Consider the following 23,299-nt stretch of genomic DNA (forward strand, 5'->3'; position numbering starts at 1 on the left):
GGTAAATCAATTCGTTCCATCTGAAAAAAGCTACTGTACTTGCATCTCCTGGTACTACTTCAAATGGATTCTGAAGCATTCTTATTTCCTTTCCATACTTATGGGACCCAGTAAATCTGTTCTGGAATTCCACCTGCAATAGTTTCAGTGCTTTGATGTGTCTTTCAACATGGAATTATAAATCCCCATTTTACTGGTTTGTTTTGCACCCTTCCTTGGTAATCTGCCCCCTTTCAATTTCTTTTACAGCTTAACTCATCTGAAAGCTGCTTGTGCAGCCATCCCAGCTTCTTTCAGTGTTTCCCACTTTTTCTTTTTCCTGAGCATGGAACAGTGTGGCTGTGGTTAAAAGGACAGCTCCCTTCTCCCAAAAGTAAGTGGCTGCAGGCAAGCACGCTCCTTGCACCCACTCACTTCCCCGTTCTGATGGGAGTTTATCCTTGTTCCTCCCCGTCCATCTATTGGGGATCTGAAACGTTTCCAGCCCCGCTAGATTGCACCGGCTGCTAGACCCGAAGCGGGTCTTTTTCTTAACAGCGCTCTCAAAGCCATCTCCGTCATCGTCGCGCGATGCCTCAAAGAACAGGCGCTTCGGAGGTGACCCCTTCGTGCAGAAGCAACGCACCAACGCCCCGCCCGGCAACCCTCCTCGCGCTCGCGCTCGCGCTCGCCTGGGTAGGACGCACGAGCCGACGCCGACGCCCCTCGGATTGGCGCAGACCGCCGCTGCCTCCGCCCGGAGCGTCTGGCATCCCCGCCGCCCCCCCTCCCGCGCTAGCGCTCCGCCTATCCGCAGCCTGGGGACCGGCGGGCAGGCGGGCGAGCCAGTCTCCGACGGTGGTGCAGTCACGTCCCTCTCGCTGTCCCTGTGCCCGGCGGGGAGGGTCTGCCTGTCGCGGTGCCAGACCGTGCCGGCCTTCGTAGGGCGCTCCCGGTCTCGCTCGCTCGCTCTCCCCCTTTCGCTATGTTGGCCTCGGCGCCGGAAAGATCCGCCTCGTTCCATCCCTCCTCCTCTGCCGTCGCCGCCTCTGCCTCGCCAGCTGCCACTCATCAGAAGCCTTGCTGCAGCCACGGCAAAGACCACGACAGCGGCACGGTAAGGCCACGCGAGGCGGTCGCGCGCCCCTTTGCCGGGCACCCCCGCACCCCCCCTCCGCGGCAGCCCAAGGCCAAGGGGAGAAGGGGGCGGCGGCGGCGGCGGAGGGGAGCTCTTCTGGAGCGCCATTAGACAACCCCCCCCCCCGTCCGCATACGCCCGTGGCGGCGGCGGCGGGGAGGGAATTACACCCGGAGGGTGAAGGAGAGGCGGGTGTGAGTCAGCCCAGGCCCGGAAGAGCGGCCGTTCCCCCCCCCCAGCCTGGAGACGTCGCCTTGCCCTCCAAGCGGCGACCCTTGGCGCCTTGCCCTGTCTATTTCGAGGCCGCGCAGGCTGCCTGACCGGCGCGCCGCGGGGCCCGCAAAAGCCCTTCAGGCTGCCGGCCTCATCCTTCATCGTTGGGAGAGAAGGGGAGAAGAAACGTTCCCTTTCTTCAGCGAGGCGGCTGCCTCAGGCTTGAGGCATTAAAACCCCGTGGACGTTTCAGCCCGCTCCGCGCAGAAGGTGCTCTCCTTCCCAAAGGCGCCGGACTGGCCATTCGGCATCTATTTTAAGCAGCGCCATCTGTTCCCACCCCACCCCCGGCCGTAGCTCTGAGGAGGGCGCGCGCGTTCCTTCCAGGGGATCCCTCGCTGCTTATGGCCTCTGCGCTCGCCCCGCGCGGGGCTCGAGGTGACCTTCCGTGCGAGGCCAAGCGCCCGGCGCGCCGTCCTTAAGACTCCCATGTGCGCGGCCTCGCCATCCCATTCCGGAGGCCTCCCCCGGAATGCTCGCCGCCCATCGGGATCGCCTATCTGCCCAAAGAGGAAAGCCGGCGAGGCCGCGCAGAAGCGATCCTTTGAAGGACCAAACTGCGCGCCGCCCTTCCCAGGTCTAGATCTGCCCGCGGTGATGACTTAGTAACCGCGGCTCCTGGTTGCATTTGGGGCTGTCACATAGCAGTCTCCTCCAGCTTCCTCTCTTCCACTTCCCCTTGCCCTCTAAATGCCCTCCGCGCCATTGGCTCTGTCTGTCCTCCTACCTGGGGGAAGGAGGCACAATGGTTCTTGGGTGGAGTCTGAAATGGTGAGGTTTTAGGCAGATGCAGTCTCCTGGCAGAGCGCCATCGAATCGATTTGGGGAAAAAAACCACGTTATTGCCATGGGGGAAAAACACACACCTTGAAAGGTTGCCTTGAGGAGTAGGAACTAGCTTTTCTAATAAAGTTCAAATACCTAATAAACTTCCTCTCATTGATTTCAGTGGGAAGGGTATAGTGTAATCTCTCCCATTTAGGTCACTGGGATTTAAAAGTGCTTCATTCTGTTTTGAGCCTCCCTTAAGTATGGTTTGTGAAATGCACGCCAAAGAATCTTCAAGGTTCAGTACATACAGTTAAGTGAAATCAAAATACCTTTAAATTCTGTTATATTGCAGGGAGTGTAATGGCGAAAGTCTTTGCCCTTTATTCTCACACTGATGTAAACTTTTTAGCTGTAGCTGGATTATATCCAAAGCTCTTTGAGAAAGAATTCAGTTTAAATGCAACTCCTTTGCTTTTGGCTTGTATAAACACTAATAATTGTAGTTTGGTATAGATTGTATGCATTGCTCCAGGCTGAAGCTTGGTGTAGTTCGTGCAGTCATGAGAATTGCTATTGTTAAAACAGTTGTGCTGTGCCTATAGATGGAGACAAGACCAAACCATTCATTATACTTGAGAAGGATCTATCTTTGTCTGTAGGCTGCCTCAGGTTTTTTTGTTTATAAGGTTTTTTAAAAAATAAACTCTTAGGCAAGTTGATTGGCAACCAGAATCTTAGAGGCAAAACATTAGGTGCATGTTTTCCAAATTATATTTCAGTATTGAGGAAAACCAGCACGATACATCCACTTCCAATAATGCTTCTAAAATGATTATATTATGAGGTTTGGTAGGGTGTGTATGGAGAGGGTACATTCTATTGGAGTTAATATGGTATAAAATAAATGACATTCACATTCAGTTCTACAACAGATCTGGGTCCATAGTACTTGATTCAGCAAGTGATAATGTGCTCCAAAAGCAGTGCAGGAGTCTTTTGGGATTGATTGGAATGGCAAGCTGGAAATAAGTGAATTGAAGGACGTGTCAAAGAATAGAGTATGTTGTTTCATAAATGCATGGTTCCCAATATAGGACTTGGCTTTCAGACATACTGTATATTGCATTTTCCATATCTTTCTAGGTATTGATTTTAATCTCTAATGAGAAGTAACACTGAGGCTATTGTTCCCCAATAGTATGAGTCATTGCTCTTTCAGCAAAACATGGTTTGGCCATGCACCGTCTGTTTAATGCTCTGTTTGAAAAAAAGAAGTTTAATGTTTCATGTGAGCAATGTTAAGGTAACTTACATGGTGTTTAGAATAATGCTACAAATTATGAGGCCAGTGGGATTCAGTGTAATTTGATGGGATAATAGTATTAGTGCTGCTGCTGCTGCTGCTGCTGCTGCTGCTGTTGCTGCTGCTGCTGCTGCTGCTGCTGCTGCTGCTGCTGCTGCTGCTGCTGCTGCTGCTGATGATTATTATTATTATTATTATTATTATTATTATTATTATTATTATTATTATTATTATTATTATTATTATTATTATTATTATTATTATAGAACTGGAGAGCTGGAGGGGATCCTATAGATCATCAAGTCCAGCCCCTGTCAAGGAGGCACAGTTGGTAACTGAACTCCCAACCTCTGGGTCCACAGCCAGATACCTAAATCACTGAGCTGTCCAGCAGTTGTTTGCTGACAGAGTTAAATCAACAGAATCTGAACAACCTTGATGATTCTGCAAGCCAAGTTATCTAGCTTTTCATTTGTATGAAATGTGTTTGTGGCTTCTCAAGGATATTTTAAAAAGAAAGTTTTCTTCATGTTGTACTAACTTGATAAATAAAAAGAAAGGTAGCTATATTGTTCTGTGAAGAAAATATATTCAGACCTCACAGGTAGGATTTTAGGATCAACTAGAATATCACATCAGGTTAGTAGGCAAAAACAAACAAAACAAACAAACAAAAACAAACACCCCCAGATACTCTGAAATCACCTATCCTGATGAAGGGTATTTAGGAACTTGTAGACTTTTTGTGAATTTTTTGTTTTAATCCTTAATAATATTTCCCATTCCTGTTCTTGTTGTTCAGGACATCCAGATCTTTCTGGTATAATTCTTCTGTGTTTTCTTGCCATCTCTTCTTGATGTCTTCTGCTTCTGAGAGGTCCCTACCATTTTTGTTCTTTATCATGTCCATCTTTGCACAAAAGGTTCCTTGAATATCTTCAATTTTCTTGAACAGATCTCTGGTTTTTCCCTTCCTATTACTTTCCTCTATATCTTTGCACTGTTCATTTAAGAAGGCCCTCTTGTCTCTCTTCGCTATTCTTTGGAAGTCAGCATTCCATTTTCTGTAACTTTCTCTATCTCCCTTGCATTTTGTTTCCCTTCTCTTCTCTGTAAAGCCTCTCTGGACAGCCACTTTGCTTTCTTGCATTTCCTTTTCTTTGAGATGGTTTTTGTTGCTGCCTCCTGTACAATGTCACGAGCCTCCAACCATAGTTCTTCAGGCACTCTGTCCACCAAATCTAATTTCCTAAACCTGTTCTTCACTTCCACTGTGTATTCATAAGGGATTTGGTTTAGATTATACCTGACTAGCCCAGTGGTTTTTCCTACTTTCTTCAGTTTAAGCTTGAGTTTTGCTATAAGAAGCTGATGATCAGAACCACAATCAGTTCCAGGTCTTGTTTTTGCTGACTATATAGAGCTTCTCCATCTTTGGACTATACAGAGCTTTTCCATCTTTGGCTACAGAGAACATAATCAATCTGATTTCGATATTGCCCATCTGGTGATGTCCATGTGTAGAGTCACCTCTTGTGTTGTTGGAAAAGAGTGTTTGTGATGACCAGCTTGTTCTCTTGACAAAACTCTATTAGCCTTTGCCCAGCTTCGTTTTGAACTCCAAGACCAAACTTTCCTGTTTTTCCTTTTATCTTTTGACTCTCTATTTTAGCATTCCAAGCCGCTATAATGAGAAAAACAGCTTTATTTGATGTCAGTTCTAGAAGGTGTTACAAATCTTCATAGAACTGGGCAGTTTCAGCCTCTTCAGCATTGGTGGTTGGTGCATAAACTTGGATTACTGTGATGTTGAAAGGTCTGCCTTGGATTTGTATTGAAATCATTCTATCATTTTTGAGATTGTATCACAGTACAGCTTTTCCCACTCTTTTGTTGACTATGAGGGCTACTCCATTCCTTCTACGGGATTCTTGCGCTCAATAGAAGATATGATAATTGTCTGAATTCTCAAGCCCCTTCGCCATGACAAGGCAGCAGTTCGTGAAGGAGAAAAATGCCTAGTGGTGGTTTATTATAAAAATATAGAGTCAGTGAAGTATCCATACACACATGCTCTTATCAGATATGGAAACCAGAACTTGAATGTCATTTGAGTCAACTAATTGGAGGAAAGGCAGTCTTAGATTAGGCATCCTTCAGTCTCGAGAGACTATGGTAACGTGCTCTGTATCGAGGACTTGTAACAACGTCTAGTGTGGCTGAGAAGGCCAATTCGAGAGTGACAATCCCTTCCACACTGAAGACAAATACAATCTGTCCCCTGTCCAGCTCCCTGATTCTGCTGATTTCGGGACTGCCTCTTTGCCTCGGCCTGCTGGACAAGGATCTCTTCGAATTGGGGGAGGCCGTGATGCACCACCTGCCTCCAGGCTGAATGCTTAGATGTCAGGGTTTCCCATCTGTTGAGGTCCATTCCTAGGGCCTTCAGATGCCGCTTGCAGATATCTTTATATCACAGCTGTGGTCTCCCTCTGGTGCAATTTCCCTGCACTAATTAGACAAATAAATAAAATAAATAAATATCTGTTCCATACTGTTCACTGGCTGAACAAATGAGAGATAGATGGAGATCAAGGACTAACAGTGAGCATTAGAGATGTGGGAAGGAGGAAAAAGTAACATAGGGCTAGAATGGTAAAGAACGAGTTTTGAGCAATTAAGTGTGTATCCTCTCCCCCATGAGAATAATTCTTTGATAGAGAAGAGATCTGCTCCATTAATAAATATAATGAATCTGATATCTTTGTCTTAGCTACCCTTTTTACAATTGATTGAACAAACCGTGTTTGTATAGTAGGAACGCCTACTTGGCAAAACTAATGTGTATGCAACAAGTTAGCACACATACTTGGTAAAAATATAATGTGAACATAATGGAAATGCAAACATTTACTTAGCAAAATTGTTAACAAATCTGTCTCTTTAGCTTTTCTGTACAGACTTGCCGCACACAAAACATCACTTTTGTCATTATGACTGCACTCTGTACTGACTGTGTGTAGACAAAATGCAGAGTTCATACAACACTGACTATGGAACAAAGTCAAGACAAATCTTAGTCTCCTGAGTCCCCTTCGGTAACACAATGTATACATTTCACTGAAGATTTGCCCACATGAATGCAGAAGTTGTGTGTGTTTTTTTTATATATATATCAGTTTCATGGAGAATTGGAGATATGCATTGAAACTTTCATGGGTGTGTCTTTTACCCTCTCTTATGCTTTGATAACAGCACCACCACCACTATCTTAGAACTGCAGAGCTGGAAGGCACCCTATGGATCATAGGGTCTAGCCCCTATCAAGGAGGCCCAGTGGGGAAACGAAACTCCTGACCTATAGCTCCCAGATACTCAAACCACTGAGCTCTGAGGTATCTAAATTCTGTAGAGTTCTTTCTCCTCCTCCAGGATATTCAAGTTGAGGTACACTGTGAACAGTCCCTGGGCTGACTGTGTGAGTTTCCATTACCAATGTGGAAAACTACATTTATTTATTTATTTCACTAATTTATATACCGCCCCATTAGTGCAATGCAGTGTTGTGCGTGGTTAAGAGATGATAAAATTAAACAAACCGAAACAGAAGCAGCAATGAAAATCACAGAGATAAATGATAAAACACATCAGCTCATCTTTACCAATCATGTTCCATTTAATTCTTGAATTGCCAATTCCATTTAAAAAAATCAACACAAAACTTGTTAGTTTCGTTATGCTCACAATGTTAGCTGGAAGTCTCTCCTCTGTAGCAACTGCAGCTAAGGCAGACACTGCTGTTCTAGGCTTGTTAGATATTAGGAAAGAAAGGATTTCGGCCTACGCAGTTGCATTGCAAGTTATCCCAGAGGCCACATTCAGTATATGAACAAAACAGAATATAATAGATTCTGGGTCCTTTTAAGGAGAGGGACGGAGTAAAAATATTTTAAATAAATAAATACAATTCTTCATGTGGGTAGACAAGGTTTCCTGCTTAGGAGGAACAACGGTTTCAACAGATGTTTTGTATTTAAGCTTGTTAAGGAATGGATTCTACTGAAAGTAGAATCTTGGTGTTCTCAAATTTTGCTTAAGCTTTGAATAGATGCATACATTTTCCTCTTTAATGTTAGTTGATTTCCTGACATATATAACATCCTAGGTGAAGAGGGGGTAGTTGGAAGCAGTGTTGGAGAGTGGGGAGAAGAAAATTTCTGCATGCCTTTCTAGTTTTGACATCTGTATTTGTGACACATGGGAGTGCATTCTTAATATAATTTTACACATGACAGAAAACCTTTGAAGAGAGACTCACTAAAGTACCTATTTGAGGCATGGGTTTATGTAACATTTCAGTCATATTTATCAATTCTGTCTTGAAGTGTATACTCTTCTTAGGTGTTTTGCTGTGAGTTATGTTAAAATTGATTTATTCCCCTCAGTGGTGTAAATTCATGATTCTTGAATATTTGATGAGCTATGGTAAAAAATTTATTAACTAAAAACTGAGATTGAATAGTTGTAGGGAATTACTTGGGATTATGTTTGCTTGGCTTTGTCTTAGATGTTAATGACTTTCAGAATAAAAAAGCGATACTAGTCAGAGAAAAAGCTCTGTCAGTGCTGATACGGCAGGAGTGCTTAACACTGACTTGCATTTTAACTACTATTTCAGTCTTGAAATGCTTGGACGTGGATTGAGTCATGCAATAGCTTTATCACTTCCAAGGCTGGGATTCTAGACACTGACATTGGATTTCACTGGTGACCCAGTCAGATTCCGAGACTCTCTGAAGTGACATACAAGGACATTTGTTCAACATATTCTCAGCTCTGGCTTTGTTTAACCCCTCCCCTCCCCAACACATGAGCACTTTACTTTGTGGGATCTGGCAAATTTTCCTTGGAGCTGGAGAATCCCAATTGTTTTAAAAACAGCATTTTGTTCCCTTTATGATCTATATGATCAACAAAGTTGATCACACATTGAACTGTGCTGTTGAAACTTGCCTGCTTCAGGTAGGGATGTATACATTCTTAAGTCCTTTTAATGTGTTCTCTTTCAGGGTTGCATCAGTGTATGTGGAGGGGGGTGTACTAGTCTTGTCTTCCTCCTTCATCACTCTGCTGATGTGAAAACTGATGAGTCTGAAATGGAGAGCCTCCGGTGTGTGTGAAGGCTCCCCATGCAAGCCAGAATCAGAGTTCAGAATCACATAGAAAGGTTACACACAGATAGGAGGCTCTTTACCTCACACCCTCAGGTGGAGAGGAGCAAGGCTAGTGTGCTTCCCCCTTTTTATGTTGGTTTTAACCTAGAAGGGAATATATGAACAGGACTCTAGTTCCACATTTTCCAGGAAAAGTGAGAGGGCCAAGTATGCTTTCATTGATGCACATGTTTGTGAGAGATAAATAAAATAAGTTGCATTGAGTGTAAGATTCTTTGAAAGACATCAGGATTATCTTGCTAGATCTGTATGTTTGTCTGTCCCTTCAATTCAGCCCACCTCAAAGATGTGTTGACTTGAGGAGCATCCATTTTAACTTGACTGATAGGATAGAGAAGCTGAGAACAGACTTAGGAAACACCCTGAGGCAGGTGGTCACAAAATAGTCAGTGTTTGCCAGGTGTTTACCTCTCTACTGTAGAGTCAGAGAAACTGAGCGTGACAACAACGCTACTGTGATTCTTTAAAACCTGCTTTAAAGGAATGCAGTTTAGCTTTAGCTGGAATAAACTCTGAACATATCTAACAGCAGTATCTGGCTCTGGCATGCAATAGTTTGTTACATTTAGTGCTTCAGGCTAGAAATAGCCATTTCAAATACTCAACTGACATCTGTGAAGTGGTATTGCTATTGTAAAGATGGATTGTTTGTGGATTGGAGCCAAAATAAGCAAACAAAGGTGTTAATGAGGTTTACTTCCAAGAGGCTTAGGGATCCACACAATTTGATCTTATATTGCAGTTTGCTCTGGAGAATGTGAATAACTATATCTGTGGCATAGTTTAACTTTTTATTTAGATTCCCCTTTAGGAGATTTATGGGGATTCATGGTATAAGTGATAAGCCCTTTGGAAGATGAAATGTGTCCTCAGCATCTGTTGTTTATACATAAAGAGACAGAGATGTTGGAAAAAGAAATTAAATTGTGTACCATTTCAAGTCTGTCAAATGGAGTTGGCTGGCTTACTAATGGATTTGCTGCTCCATTAAAGAAATGAGGGCAAAATCTTCAGTGCTCAGAATGAACTTTCATACATTTTATGAGATGAGTGAGATAAACTGGAGGTGCCTATCCTGTATTCCTCTGGATGAGCAGTGATATCCACTAGGAATCATCAGATATGACCTTCTTCAGCATTGTACCTTGACTTTAGAATTCAAGTTTCACAGTGTTGATATTATGGCATTTCTTTCAATCATAGTTACATTTCTCCCCATTTATTGGGTTGTGAGATTTGAAAAACTTGTGTGTATGTTTTTCAAATATATTTAAGGGTGATGAGTCTCCCTGCTTAGTGGTTCCCAGCCTTAGGTCCTCAGATGTTCTTGAACTGAAACTCCCAGAAGTGTTTACCACCAGTTGTGCAAGGTTGGGGACCACTGATTTAAGAAGCAAGAAATGTATAGTATAAGTTTTATATGGAGAGAACTCTTATCAAGTTGGGGTGTGTACTAAGTAGTATATACAGTAGAATACATCATCACAGAGTCACTTGGTAATTTAGTTAAGTGAGGGGGGGGACTGCTGGTGTTAAGTATTGGAACAGAAATCTAAGCAACATAATATTTAATTTGAAATTTAATATCTTTCCACTGTGTTTTCAGATGGCAGCAAATGATTCAGTATTACAAATAATGGCCACAGCCTGACAGTTCTATAGGCTTTAGTAGGTTTACCTCAGGGAGTTGTTATTAATAGTTACCAAATGGGGAGACTCTCGCTGTGAGAGGACTAAAAAGATTATATATAGTAGATTGAACTGTGGTTGTCTGATGGCTAGAACTCTGCCATAATAAAAGAGCCATGCAGTGGCATTTGGATGATTGACAAAAGTGTAATTTCTTTTTCTTTCTTCTGACAGAAAATGGCAGTTCCCCCTGCTTATGCTGATTTAGGAAAATCTGCCCGGGACATCTTCACCAAAGGATATGGTAAATATTGCCAGGAAGAAATTGATTTTGCCTAGGTGGTTGCTTTCTAGGGTTTTATCCAAATATCTATTTCCTGGGAAGTTTTGCAGTTTGATGACCACAAGTGTGTGTTGATCAAACGGTGTCTCCCAAATAGGTCTTTCACAGTCAGTATGCTGTTGGGCAACGTTTGACTCCAGCTGCAGTCCTGTGGAAGTGAATCCCACTTCAAACAGTGAGAGTTTTAAGTTTAACACGAGCAGAATTGCACTGTCAGTCTACATGAAGGAGCATTGTCTAGTGTCCATATCCTTTAAGGTAAATTGGACTAGAAGTCCACAAAGAGTTCTTCTCAGTTGCACTGCTCAGATCTTCAAAGCCTGCCTAATTCAAATTTAGCTGTATTTCAGGCTTTAAAAAGAATAACCAATAGCTTACTTTCAGTGGCAAGAGTACAGGAAATGTTGATTTTGATTCTTCTGTGTTTGTATCAAGTTTTAATGTTGTTATTGTAGATCATGTTTAAGGAATTAGAATCATGCCTTAACAGTAGTGAATTAATGGTCTTAAGTGTCTGTAATTTTATAATGTTAGTAGAGAAGTACTAAATATGTGCCATTTGGATAACTTCTCATGATTTCTATTTATTGTGTTCAAGCTCTGTAGTGGTTGTTGAGGCAGTCATAAAATGGTTGGGATGTGTGTGTGCAGATTGGCAAGTACAACTATGGCCTTTGTATTTGGAGGCCTACCTTCCAATTTGTCTTTCATTTATCACAAAGAAGGGTCTTTGTTGTTCTTCAGAGTTGTCCATGTCACATTGAAATTCAGGACTTTTTCGTTTGTTTGTTTGTTTCTGGCTAGGTGCACTTCTTCTTTGTTTGCTGGGGGATGATTAAAATCCTGTTCAGCAACCCAAGGAGCATTTTGCAGGCTGTGTTCAGTTTGTGGTCGGGAGTTTGAAACCACTTTCTTACATGACAGATAGGCTAGTCTATTACAATGGCTCTTTTAATCATTAATGTCTGTCTGTCTGTCTGCCCATCTATTATAGACCACCAAGAACTAGAATTTCCTGCACATACACATTGAAAGGATAAATGCAAAATAACCAATAGTGATAGAGTCCAAAATAAAATGTCAGTGAAACCAAAAGCAAAGGGTAAAAGGGTACAGCACTAAAATCAAAGCATGTAAAGAAAAATGCAAACATCTAAAAATAAATTCTTAAAATGTCTGGGAGAATGGATATATTTTCACTGTGGCACTGAACAGAACATAGTTTAGGCACCTAGCAGCTTTCTGATGGATTTGACATATAGGTTGCCACCACAGAAATGAGCAATGACCGTGTCCAGGTAGGTAGATGTGTATGGAAGTAATCTGACTCAAAGGCATTTAGGTAAGAACAGCACCTTGAATTGGGTTTAGAAATGGACTAGCAGCCAGTGCAGATGGCAATGTACTGATGTGATGTGATCATTTTGACTCAGCCTATCCACCTTATTTTGAACTAATGTGAGTTTGGGCTGTTTTCAAAAATAGGCAGCAGATAAGATACTGCAGCAGTCCAAAAACAAAAACACAAAAAACCCAAACAAACAAAAAACCTGAAAAACAACAACAACAACCCTGATATACCATCATGACAGGGTCTGATAACACGCTAGGTCATGCTGGTATATCAGTATACTGTATATTGATGAAAAGGTCTCTGATCTTATTCAAGTCTCCTGTGATCAGAGAGAACCCCCTAGCTGTAGGCCTGATCCTTTACAACTGCTTTCAGAACAGGATAGACATCACTGAAGGAGAAAGGCGAACTGCCCTCTGCCATTATTAGATAATACAGTTTACATTTTGTAAACATTTGTACACTAGTTACTATGTCTCAGCTGGTAGTTCTGCAGCAAAGTATGGTCCTCAGTAAATTAAGGGAGAGCTTAGTTCTGTGCTACAAAATGCCTTGTTAAAAAGGCAGGGTGGGAGGCAAGAGAAACTCTCTGGTTACATAGTAGATTGTGTGTTGTACAGATATATCAGAAACACTGTCCATTTGCCCCTCCCCATGTGTAGTTATTTAATTAACTAGTTCCCAGTGGGCACTAACTCATTTCTGGCTTGCTTTTTTTAAAAAAGGATTTGGCTTAATAAAGTTGGACTTGAAAACAAAATCTGAAAATGGACTGGTAAGTAAAGGAAAAAGCAAGAATGTTCATTTCTTATATAGACATTTCTAAAAATGCAAACTTGAATCTCAGCTTTCTCATTTTTTTGCATGGGCTGTATGTAGAAACCTGTGTGAATTTTATTTTATTAGAACATTTCCTTCAGCTTCTTCACAGTATGATGTCTGGGAATATGAGGGTTGAGAGGAAGAATGTGTGCAGTCCAAGACTGATTCTGTGATGTTTCAACCAACAGTATATAGATTGTATTTCATTTGCAATTAGGTGCTCCTTTTATCCATAGCTGCTCTTTACATTTGTACCTTCTTCTCTCTCCCTTCCTTCTCCCTTCCATGATTTTATTTTACTTGCCTTTCCTTTAGGTTCTTATTTCTCTTTATATCCTTGTTGTTGGAAGTGAGACCCAGTCAACGCCTGTGACCAAATAGCTTCCTATGCCACTTAGCTACTCTCAACTGCAGGGCTGGATGATTTCCAGAGGGCCAGGAGCCAAACATGCTCATCTTTGGATCTTGCACAGCCTTGCTTGCACAGTCTTTGCACACCCACACCCACACCAATTATTTTCTTACAATAATTGTGGTGGTAGGGTTTTACTGAAAAGCCCCTTTGCACCCTGGGAGTGGGCAAAAACACTTACATTAAAAAACAAACAAACATTGAGTTTTGAGTGAAGACCCTAGGGCAGAGGTCAGGGAACTTTTTAACCTTTTACCCCCCAAAAAATGTATATACACCAACATTACCCCCTTGATTTGAAAGGAAGAAAATCATACATTATTTAAATTCAAAATATTGAATCTACACAGGCTGTGTACTGAACTAGTGGGACATATCATCAGTATCAGTGGCTGCCAGGCTATGTACTGAACTAGCAGGATGCACCAAATTTAATAAAGATATGCACCATTTTTGCTGGAACACATTGCACTCCAACCATGGGGAAGTATAGGGAGTAGTAAGATGTCCAATGTACCTAGCAAGTTGCATTAAATTTTTGCTAGCTCGCAGAGGATTTAATCATCATCAGTGGCTGCCAGAGTGGTGCTAGCAATGACATGTTTGCTAGAGACAGCCAATGCAGAATTGGGGAGGCTTTTCCTACCACTTTAATCATTCTCCAGTTTGAGGTTCGGCTGCAGGGGGTGGGAGTGGGTGGGTGGGGGGTAGCGCTCTACTCATTACCCCCAGGATTTTCATTTTTACCCCATTTGGGGTAATTTACCCCTGTTCCCAGACCACTGCCCTAGGGGTTGCTAGGAACCCCTCAGATGGAAATTGTCTCTACATACTCTCTAGAAGGCTCAAAAGGGGACTTTTCGGAGAGAAAAGATTGATTTGGGGGGGGGGTGCAAGGGGCCTCAGGAATGCTAAAGGGCTACATTTTGGCCCCGGGAGGTTTACATACAGTCTATAGGCTGTATGTTGCATATCCTAGCAAATTTCCTGTTAAAAAGGAGGGGTGAATGGTATTAAAAAGTAATTAGCTACATACAGTTAGTAACTACAAATGACACAAATGCTATATGAACAGCAATAGAATCCTGACCAGTATTTTTTTAAAAAGATTTTAGAAATTTAGAATTACCAAAAAGGTTTCTCCACATTTCCCCTTTTTCCATCAGAAAGGGTGGAGGAAAAAAGAGATGCTTCAGTTATGAGGGGTTTTAACAAGTGGTGGGTGGGCACATCTCTTAACTGTGTCATAATTAACAGGAGGCAAGTAAGTTTTTGGAGGGGAAAAAAGGGTATTAGATTGTAAATTAATAGTGGGGTAGGAATTCATCTCTTTTATTGGTTCAACTAGCATTAAGAAATAGTCTCATTCTATATATTAATATTCTGTCCTTAGGAATTTACAAGCTCAGGCTCAGCAAATACAGAAACAAGCAAAGTTACTGGAAGTTTGGAAACTAAATACAGATGGACAGAATATGGTTTGACATTCATAGAAAAGTGGAACACTGATAACACACTAGGCACAGAGATAACTGTAGAAGATCAGGTGAGTATTAGATTTAAAATGGTAATGTATTTCATTCCAAGTAATCATCTTTCAACCTGTGATTGCATATGTTGAATTTCTTTTTCCTATCCAGCTTGCACATGGGCTGAAGTTGACCTTTGACTCTTCGTTCTCTCCTAACACTGGGTAAGGAATGCATACATTTGCACAGCAGAATAATCTTGTTTTTGTTTTATTTAATTACATGAAATATGCTCACTTATTTCGTCCTTTCCAATCTGAAGTGCAAGAATAATTAGTAACGAGTCTTTGCATATGATCTATGCACGTGATACATTTTCCTTTAATTTAATATTTCTGTTCAAGAATATATACTGTACATATATATCAAGTATGTTTTTAAGTGTATTAAAATAGCTAATGTTTGATTGTGTTGTCAGAGGTGCTGCTGCTTTCCGATTGCACTGCACGTCAGGGGTCTTAAAAGGACAAACTAATAGCATCAGCAGTAAGCCATGCAAAATTGAATTAGAAGTGTTGTACAATTTTACTCTGAAAAGCTCAGATGTGGAATATGGTACCTCTTTTTCACCAAGTGGGATTTCTAGTCTACTGAGTTGCAGTCTGTAACCACTGCCCGGGTGAAGTGTTTTTTGGCTATGATTGTTCCTTGTATGTTATGTGGATTGGGAGGATTAAGCAGCTTGGAGATTATTTATAGTTAATGTTCATATGTGTGTGTAGGTGTGCGCGCGCATACATGGATGCCTTTATTATCTCATCCTTTCTAAATGCTCCTGATGTTAGAATATTTTGAAGCTCAAAGTAGCATTTCCAAGAATTAAGTCTGCATTTATTCTGTAAGATGTCTCCCTCTTCAGGTTCTGGATATGAACTTAAAATAACTTGCTGTTCTTTCCATTGCCCTCCCCATTTGGCTTCATAGCAGCATCATGCCCTCAGGCTTTTTTACCAATAACTTTGATTGGGATGGGGGGGAAATCTCAAATGCAAAAAGCTCTAGTATTAATGTGGTATCTGTCTTTCCAACTGAAGCTGAGAGTGCCAATAGAAATTATTAGATTAAGTGGACTCTTTGTGTCCTTGGAACAATTTTTAAAATTTCAACAGATAGGAGTTTGTTGCTTTTAAGGGCAAAACCAGATATGCTGAATGCACCACTTGCCTGTTGTATTGTACCTCTCATTTAAAAGTTGGCAATAGTGGGCAGGCACATGCATGCGTAGACAGGCAAAAACAAGAATTTTTGTTGGGGCCATAGTATGGAGGAAGGGGAAGATAAGCCTACCTATCCCTATTGCATATGCACACATTTTCCTTCCACTGAGCTATTAGTGCTGGGACTTAAAGCAGGCATGGCGAAAACTAGTTTCTATCAGAATGATGGTACAGGAGAAAAGGCTAACCTTCTGATGAAGATCCCCCCTATGTAATGCCTCTTATGAATAGTTTTTTAAAAATGAAAGCTGTGACACAGTTAATGTAATATCTATGGGGTATGGCAAAGTGTGGCACATGGACTTTATGGCTTAATTTATGTAGGGGTTTCCAACTAGCCACCTGGTAATCTGAGAGGAAGTGCATTCACTTCTCCATCTAAATTAATATGCAATGAGTGGTGGCAGAAAAAATAGAGTAAAATGGCTGCCATGTGGCCAGTGGTCAATGCTGTAAAGTGACAGTGGTGTAAGTCAGCTTCCTGGGCATATGAACTTATTATGACAGCTCTATTCAGTTGCCATGGGTGTATATGCAGTTGGGTTAACTAAGTATGGCTTCTTCACAGTTTAATCACAGGGAAGCTAGAGGCAATCCAGTATCTCTTGAATTAATAATATGATTAAGTGACATAATTCATTAATATGAAGTAGTGAACATGTTGATTGATAAGGACTGGTGTGGCATAATGTGTGGTACTGAAAGCGCTTGCAGGCCATGAACCTTGAATTGTGATCTCTTGAGTTCTGAAGTTTGGCTCTTCTTCATGTTTCACATTGCAGTACCAATGGAACAAGCTAGTAATATGTTTGTTTTGTTTAGCGTAGATTGCTGCAGTGTTAATTGCCATGGTTGAATGTTATGGCAAAGCACAGAGGTGTTGGTTTTGCATTTCCCAAGTCTTCCCAAGCCTGGTGCCTTCCACGTGTATTGGATTAGTGCCAACCATCACTCAGGCTGATAAAGAATTATAAGAATCAAGACTGCTGATACATCTGAAGGGTAGGAGGCAGTTATAGCTCATGGACATGAAGACAGGTTATTTTACACTAAAGATTCTGGTGATGCACCCCCTTCAATCTAGAGCAGGCCCTATTTTACAGGCTGCTATGTACAAAAAGGAGACTGCCTCAGTACTTCCTGGGAGGCCTAGGTCTTTTGGGAATGCACTTTATAAAGCTTAATGGTTAGCAAGATGATAGTCCCACATAGATCTAGGCCTTCCAGAAAGCACTGGCCATTTCCTTTTTTTACAGTTCATAAACTCCACTTTTGCCTGTTATTAGCTAAAAAGGACTCAAGTATCTGCCAGTGATAAAATGGGATTTTCTTAAAATTTCTAATATTAATTACAGTTATAGACTTTCTATGTAGCTGCTTTATGTAATTTCCTGTTGAAAGTCTGGCAAAATGAATACATGGCTTAATATCTGGACTTGCTTTGAGGGTGTTAACCATAGATCTGTGGCATGCATGAAAACAATAGTCATTTGAAGACTTCACTGGTTTGTAACCTCACTTATTGAAAAGCCTGTGTACAAAGCCGACGTGCTGATTCATATCTCAGCTTCACAAAGCAAGGTGTGACCATCTAGATTTTAAACAATGGGCTTTGTGAAAGTAAGGGTATTAATGTGTTCGTGACAGAACAATGAATTGGTCACCTTGTGAACACTAATTGAATCAAGCTAGCAACAGTTGGTAAGTGTGGAATACCCTGTAGCTAATTAATGGGCTAGTTTTTATGCTTGACAGTAATGCTGTGGTCTTGAGAATCACAAATCCAAGAACTGCAGCTTTTTTCCATTTCTGCCTACACTGTACAGGTGTGGAATGTGCTACACATCTGTCATCCAGATGTTGCTAAACTAACATTCCATCAGCTCTAGCTAGCATAACCAGTGATGAGGGAAGATGGAAACTGCAGTGCAATAACCCTTGATGGGTCACACGTGCCTTCTTATTCTTGTATGGGTTGGTGAAACCACTTGGTTGGGGGGGCCTGGTTAAAAGCTAGAGAGGCCAAGGGTAATAGCTGTGGGAGAAACAGGTACGTTAGAATGACTAATTTTTAAAAAGTAACACAATGTATGATTCTCCTTTTAGAAAGAAAAGTGCTAAAGTCAAGTCTGGATACAAGCGAGAACATATCAACTTGGCCTGTGACATGGATTTTGATATTGCGGGTCCTTCAGTACGTGGTGCCTTCGTCTTTGGCTATGAAGGTTGGCTGGCAGGTTACCAAATGACTTTTGAGACAGCTAAATCCAGAATAACTCAGAGCAACTTTGCTGTTGGTTATAAGACGGATGAGTTCCAGCTTCACACCAATGTGTAAGTATGGCCAAAATTGTGTTAAAAAACCCAGCTTAGCAAAAGGGAAAGGCTTAGGGGAAGGAAATTGATATCTTTCATGCACACAGCATATACTTGGAAAGAGACACTAATCAACTGAGTGGTTTCAATATGAGCATATAATTTGAAAAAGTGAGAGTTGCACCTTCACATATTAAAATGTAGAATTATTTGAAAATATACTCTTTTATGAGAAAGGGTATGAAGAACTATAGTATGTGAGCTGTCCTGGGCTCCTGCACCAAGAGAAATGTGCACAGTAAATAATAGTAAAAATTCTAAAAGCAGATTTAAAGTCAATACTTAAAAAAAAACAGTTTTAGAGCCATCTGTCATAAAAACAACAACAACAGATCAAGGCTAGAAACATTGTTTTGTTAGCTAGTCTAGAAGTCTGTTTTAAAACCAGTTTTAAGCAGCAAAGGCCTTAAGTCTTATGCTACATCTTCAGCTTAATACTTAGTTTGTTGCTTTGAGCAAATCAATGTTCACATGTGTAGTGAGATCCTGTATGTAACGCCTGCAGGTGCAAGAAGACCAGTTCTCAAACAATTTTTAATTTCATTTTATGTTTTGGTCCTCGGTCACCTTTTGTAGTCAGCTTGACAGAGTCCGCTTAGATATGCCCCACAGTGTAATTCCTTCCACATAAATTTCAGCTTCAAATTGCTACAAGTTCAGATGTCAGCACAGGCATTTCCTATCTCACACCAGTCATGTGACTCAGCGCATGGCATCAAATGCCTGTGCTGACTTCTTAAGATGCAGGAATTTGCACCTGGAATTTATGGTACTAGAATTACATCAGCATAATTTTTCAGTTGGATTCCAACTGCTATTTCTGACTTTTAAAACCTTAAATTGCCTTGGGTTCTTGCATGTCTCATGCTTTCAGACCTCCAGATGAACCTGCAACGTATCCCCTCATTTCCAAAACTATGGGTGAGAAACCCTTTGCACCCCAAAATTGGACAAGGATATTGCATGTAGGAAAGCCTTTCTGGATGGTAAAAGGAAGTAAGCCCATTTTTGGAGGTCTATGACATCAGGTAGAAGGAATCATCTCATTAAAAATGAACTTTCCATTCATTCTCTCCATTTTTCCCCCCTAAGGTTGCACCCTGTACAAAAGTCATTAAAAGGGGGAGCAGGTATCAACACTGAAGAGGAAATGTATACAAGATGTAAAAAAACAAAAAGCAAACAAACAAAAACTTAAGCAAAAGATACTTTAAAATTGCAGGCCGTTGTGGTGGGAAGACATTGGTCACTGGGAGATTTTTCATTAAGTTTTGAAAGACTGAATGGGCATTCTTATATTTGAAATTTGAGGTTGAGAGTATACTAGATATTTTTCCAATTTTCTCTCTCTCTTTTTAAAAAGGTATGTTAGGAGGATGCAGGCATTGGGCTTCTTGCCACCCGTGACTTCATAGGCATTATCCAATAGAAATAGTGATGGCTCATCTTCCACTTACAAGATTTTTTTAAAAAATAAAATGTAACCTTCTGTTTTCTATATAAGGAATGATGGTACAGAATTTGGAGGTTCCATTTACCAGAAAGTGAATGATAAATTGGAGACAGCTGTCAATCTTGCTTGGACAGCTGGAAATAGCAACACTCGCTTTGGAATAGCAGCCAAATATCAGCTTGACCCAGATGCATCTTTCTCTGTAAGTAAAACACTCTATTTGAAATCAATTCCAATTTGGACTTATGGTGACCCCTGCCAGGGTTTCCTAGGTGTAAAGTACTAAGAAATCAATTAATCTATTCTGGTTGCACTATAGGACTGTACTGATTGTCCAAAGGCATAGGTTGGCTGTTTTTCCAGAAGGCGCAGCAGGGAATCAAACTGCTGACCCCCGTTCCAATTCACTGAGCTATGTAGCCATCATATGCACAGTTCTCTGGGAGTATGCTCACTGCATTCATAAGTTTTTCAAATAAACGTGCATAGGATCAAGCTAAACATGCGTTAAAAACTCTATCCTTCCCCCCCCCCCTCAGTTAATTTGCTGTTTGTGCTGTGTAGTAAGAACTTGAAAGAGTAACATTTGAGATCTATTGGCTTATTTTACAGGCTAAAGTGAATAATTCCAGTTTGATTGGTTTAGGATATACTCAAACTCTGAAGCCAGGTATGTGCATTCAGAATTTTATTTATTAACTTCCCCTTGCAATTGTGATTTTGTTGCATGCTCTGTTCTGTGCAGAGTTTTATTATTTTTCATGCAGTGAATCAATTCATACAGGCTCTTATCTCTGAAATTCTGTAACATGCCATGTTCTGAGAAATAGTTGTGCCTCCATTCTTGGAATGTGGAAGTTTTGTTTCATAGCATGGCTTGTGTGCATGTAGAACAGCTCCAGTTTGCCTCCTCTCTGAAAATGATTACTAGAGGTGTCCGGATTTCTGTTTTCAGACTCCAGTTACAGTTCTGGGAGTTGCAGTCCAAAAACATAGATCTGTAGACGAATAATGATTACCTGAGCTGAAGTAATGAAGCTCATTTTCTTACAAAAGCAGAGAAATCAACATCACTCTGCATTTTTCTCCTCTTTGCATAGACATTTTATTCTCTAGATACTATCCTAGATGAAAAGAACAAAACCTATCTGTGAAAATATACATCAAAGAGAGGGGAGGGCTGTATTTCTCCATTGAGGTGTATTATCATAAAACTTCCACATTAAGAGAATTTAGTGCATACTGAATCTTATAAATTTGTAAATTGGCACACAGAATCTTAAAAGTCTGTTCATAAGAAGCGTTTTACATATGCAGTTGATTACAACCATCATTTGGTTCCAAATGCTGCAGAGTATTAATTACGTGAGTTATAGCTCAAGATTATTTATGTTACGCATGAGTTCTGCTGACTGCATACAGAAGGCCACCAAAGGCTGGTCCATCTGGATTCATAACTTGCTGAAAAACTGAGATAAATTGTTGCTATGAATTAGTCACATTTCATGTCAGTCATATCTTATTCTACTGACTTGATTAAACCTAAATTATTTAAGAAGGGAATTGAGGAACTGTTTTGCTAATGTTGAGTGGATTATCATTGGCCACTGGTATTTTTTAGTAATTGTACTTGTTTCTGCATTATGTATCAGTAGAGTAGTAATTATATCTATATAGAGTCTTGGGTAAGCTGCATAGCCCCTGGGTGTCCACAAATGAAGGGGTTATTAAATCACTTATGAGAAGTAGAAAACCCTGGAAAGGGCCGGTGTTAGTTGGAATTGACTTGATAGCACATAATTATTATTTTTAGTTTAATCAGGTGGGTTTTTAAAAAATAAAAACAGCTCCCAAAGCATTGATCAGATTGTGTGAAATATCGTTGTATTCCTAAGTATTAAATACTCATCTCTTTCCTCTTACTGTTTGCTTATACAGGTATCAAACTGACACTGTCAGCTTTGTTGGATGGAAAGAATGTCAATGCAGGTGGCCACAAACTAGGTCTAGGACTGGAATTTGAAGCATAAAAAAAGGGATTCTACCATCACTTAATTTTGAAGTAACTTACAGCATAGCTACCTTCTGACTTTAGTGTACTTTTCAATGTTTTATGTCTGGGATGCAATTATTGCTGTGTGTCAGTCATGTTGAACATGGTTAAGGAAGGCTACGTTTCAAAGTATGTATTTTCAGAGAAAAATGAGAATCATGTTTCTGGTTCCAGGTCTCTGGAGAGTGTTGCTTGAAAAAACTCCATACTTGCAACAATTATATGAAGGCCTGATTCTGTCTTAAACATTCTCTTACAAAAATGGCTGCTATAATGGAATACACTTTTGATGTTTATGCTGCAGGAAAACCAATCCATCATAATGCTCAGGAAACACAAATTCCTGTCCTTGAATGAATTGGGCTTTCATTCTATGATGGAGGGTTAAAATCTGTGTGATAAGAGGCTGCCTAGGCAGAGGCGTTATACATGTTTTAAGTCTCAGTTCTCTCTCCCATACCCACAGCTCTCTGTTTTCACCAACAGCTTGTCTTTGGAGTGCTTTAGAGTGTTCACTTTGTTTAACCTTGGCATATAGAGAGTTTTTGGTGTGATTCGGCCAACACTGCATACAATTCACATCCTGTATTGTGGTTCCTTTCCCTTGCACTACTTTTGGAAGAGCTTGTACGACACAGCCGTGAGCAAGGAAAAGCCTCTGTAACTGTAATTACCTAGTGGCATTGTATTAAACAAAACGGACCTTGTTTTATCCTCTCTTCTTTTTTTATTTTAGCAGTTTTAATGGGTACGTCTTCAGTCTTCCATTTTTGTGTATGGAACTAGACCCCCAAATGCTGTACTGGACACCAATTAAAATGGGAAAAAAAAAACCCAAACAACTTGAATAAAACATTGAAACTTCATCTTTCATTGTGTCTGTGTTCTTGAGCTCTTTTCCATTTAACATATATTTAAAAATGTACTGAGAGAGCAAAACAAAAAGGACCTGATACATTTTGTAACACATAGGCAAAAGAAAATGTTACCTACTACAAAACGGTTCTTATGTAACAAAAGAGATGGCTAATGAAGCCTTACTCCCGCACACACAGTCTCGTTCCGTCATTCCTTTGTATGTTTTCTTTTCCATCTGACAATAATCCATAACTATGGAGTATGGTTATCCCTAGTTCAACTGTTCTGTGTTTTAGTCACCAAATCCAGTGATGTAGCAGAGCCATGGTTTGTAGGTTCAAAGCGCAAAGGCTTTTTCAGTAGGAGGAACTATAATATCATTTTATTTATTATTAGTTTTATTTATATGCCACATTTCTCCCAACAAGGGACCCAAAGCGGCTCACAACATTAAAATCCACACAGTTTAAAAACAAAAGTTACATATTAAAAGATAAATAATATATAATTTAAAATACAATTAAAAGATTAAAACATGAAAACATAAAAAAGATT

The 23,299-nt window shown here is 40.6% G+C and overlaps 1 protein-coding gene across 1 annotated transcript; it reads left to right on the top strand.

The window, feature by feature from the left end:
• The first annotated feature begins 698 nt into the window (after positions 1 to 698).
• Positions 699 to 22,752, top strand: VDAC1 (voltage dependent anion channel 1). Its single transcript, XM_020794435.3, has 9 exons — positions 699 to 1,096; positions 10,562 to 10,631; positions 12,750 to 12,799; positions 14,652 to 14,804; positions 14,899 to 14,951; positions 18,111 to 18,338; positions 19,885 to 20,035; positions 20,446 to 20,503; positions 21,772 to 22,752. The coding sequence occupies exons 1-9, from the start codon at positions 965 to 967 to the stop codon at positions 21,861 to 21,863; spliced, it is 987 nt and encodes a 328-aa protein (XP_020650094.1). The 5' UTR covers positions 699 to 964; the 3' UTR covers positions 21,864 to 22,752.
• Positions 22,753 to 23,299: the final 547 nt, after the last annotated feature.

The sequence above is a fragment of the Pogona vitticeps genome, chromosome 2, assembly GCF_051106095.1.
Source record: "Pogona vitticeps strain Pit_001003342236 chromosome 2, PviZW2.1, whole genome shotgun sequence".
Classification (NCBI taxonomy): Eukaryota; Metazoa; Chordata; class Lepidosauria; order Squamata; family Agamidae; genus Pogona; species Pogona vitticeps.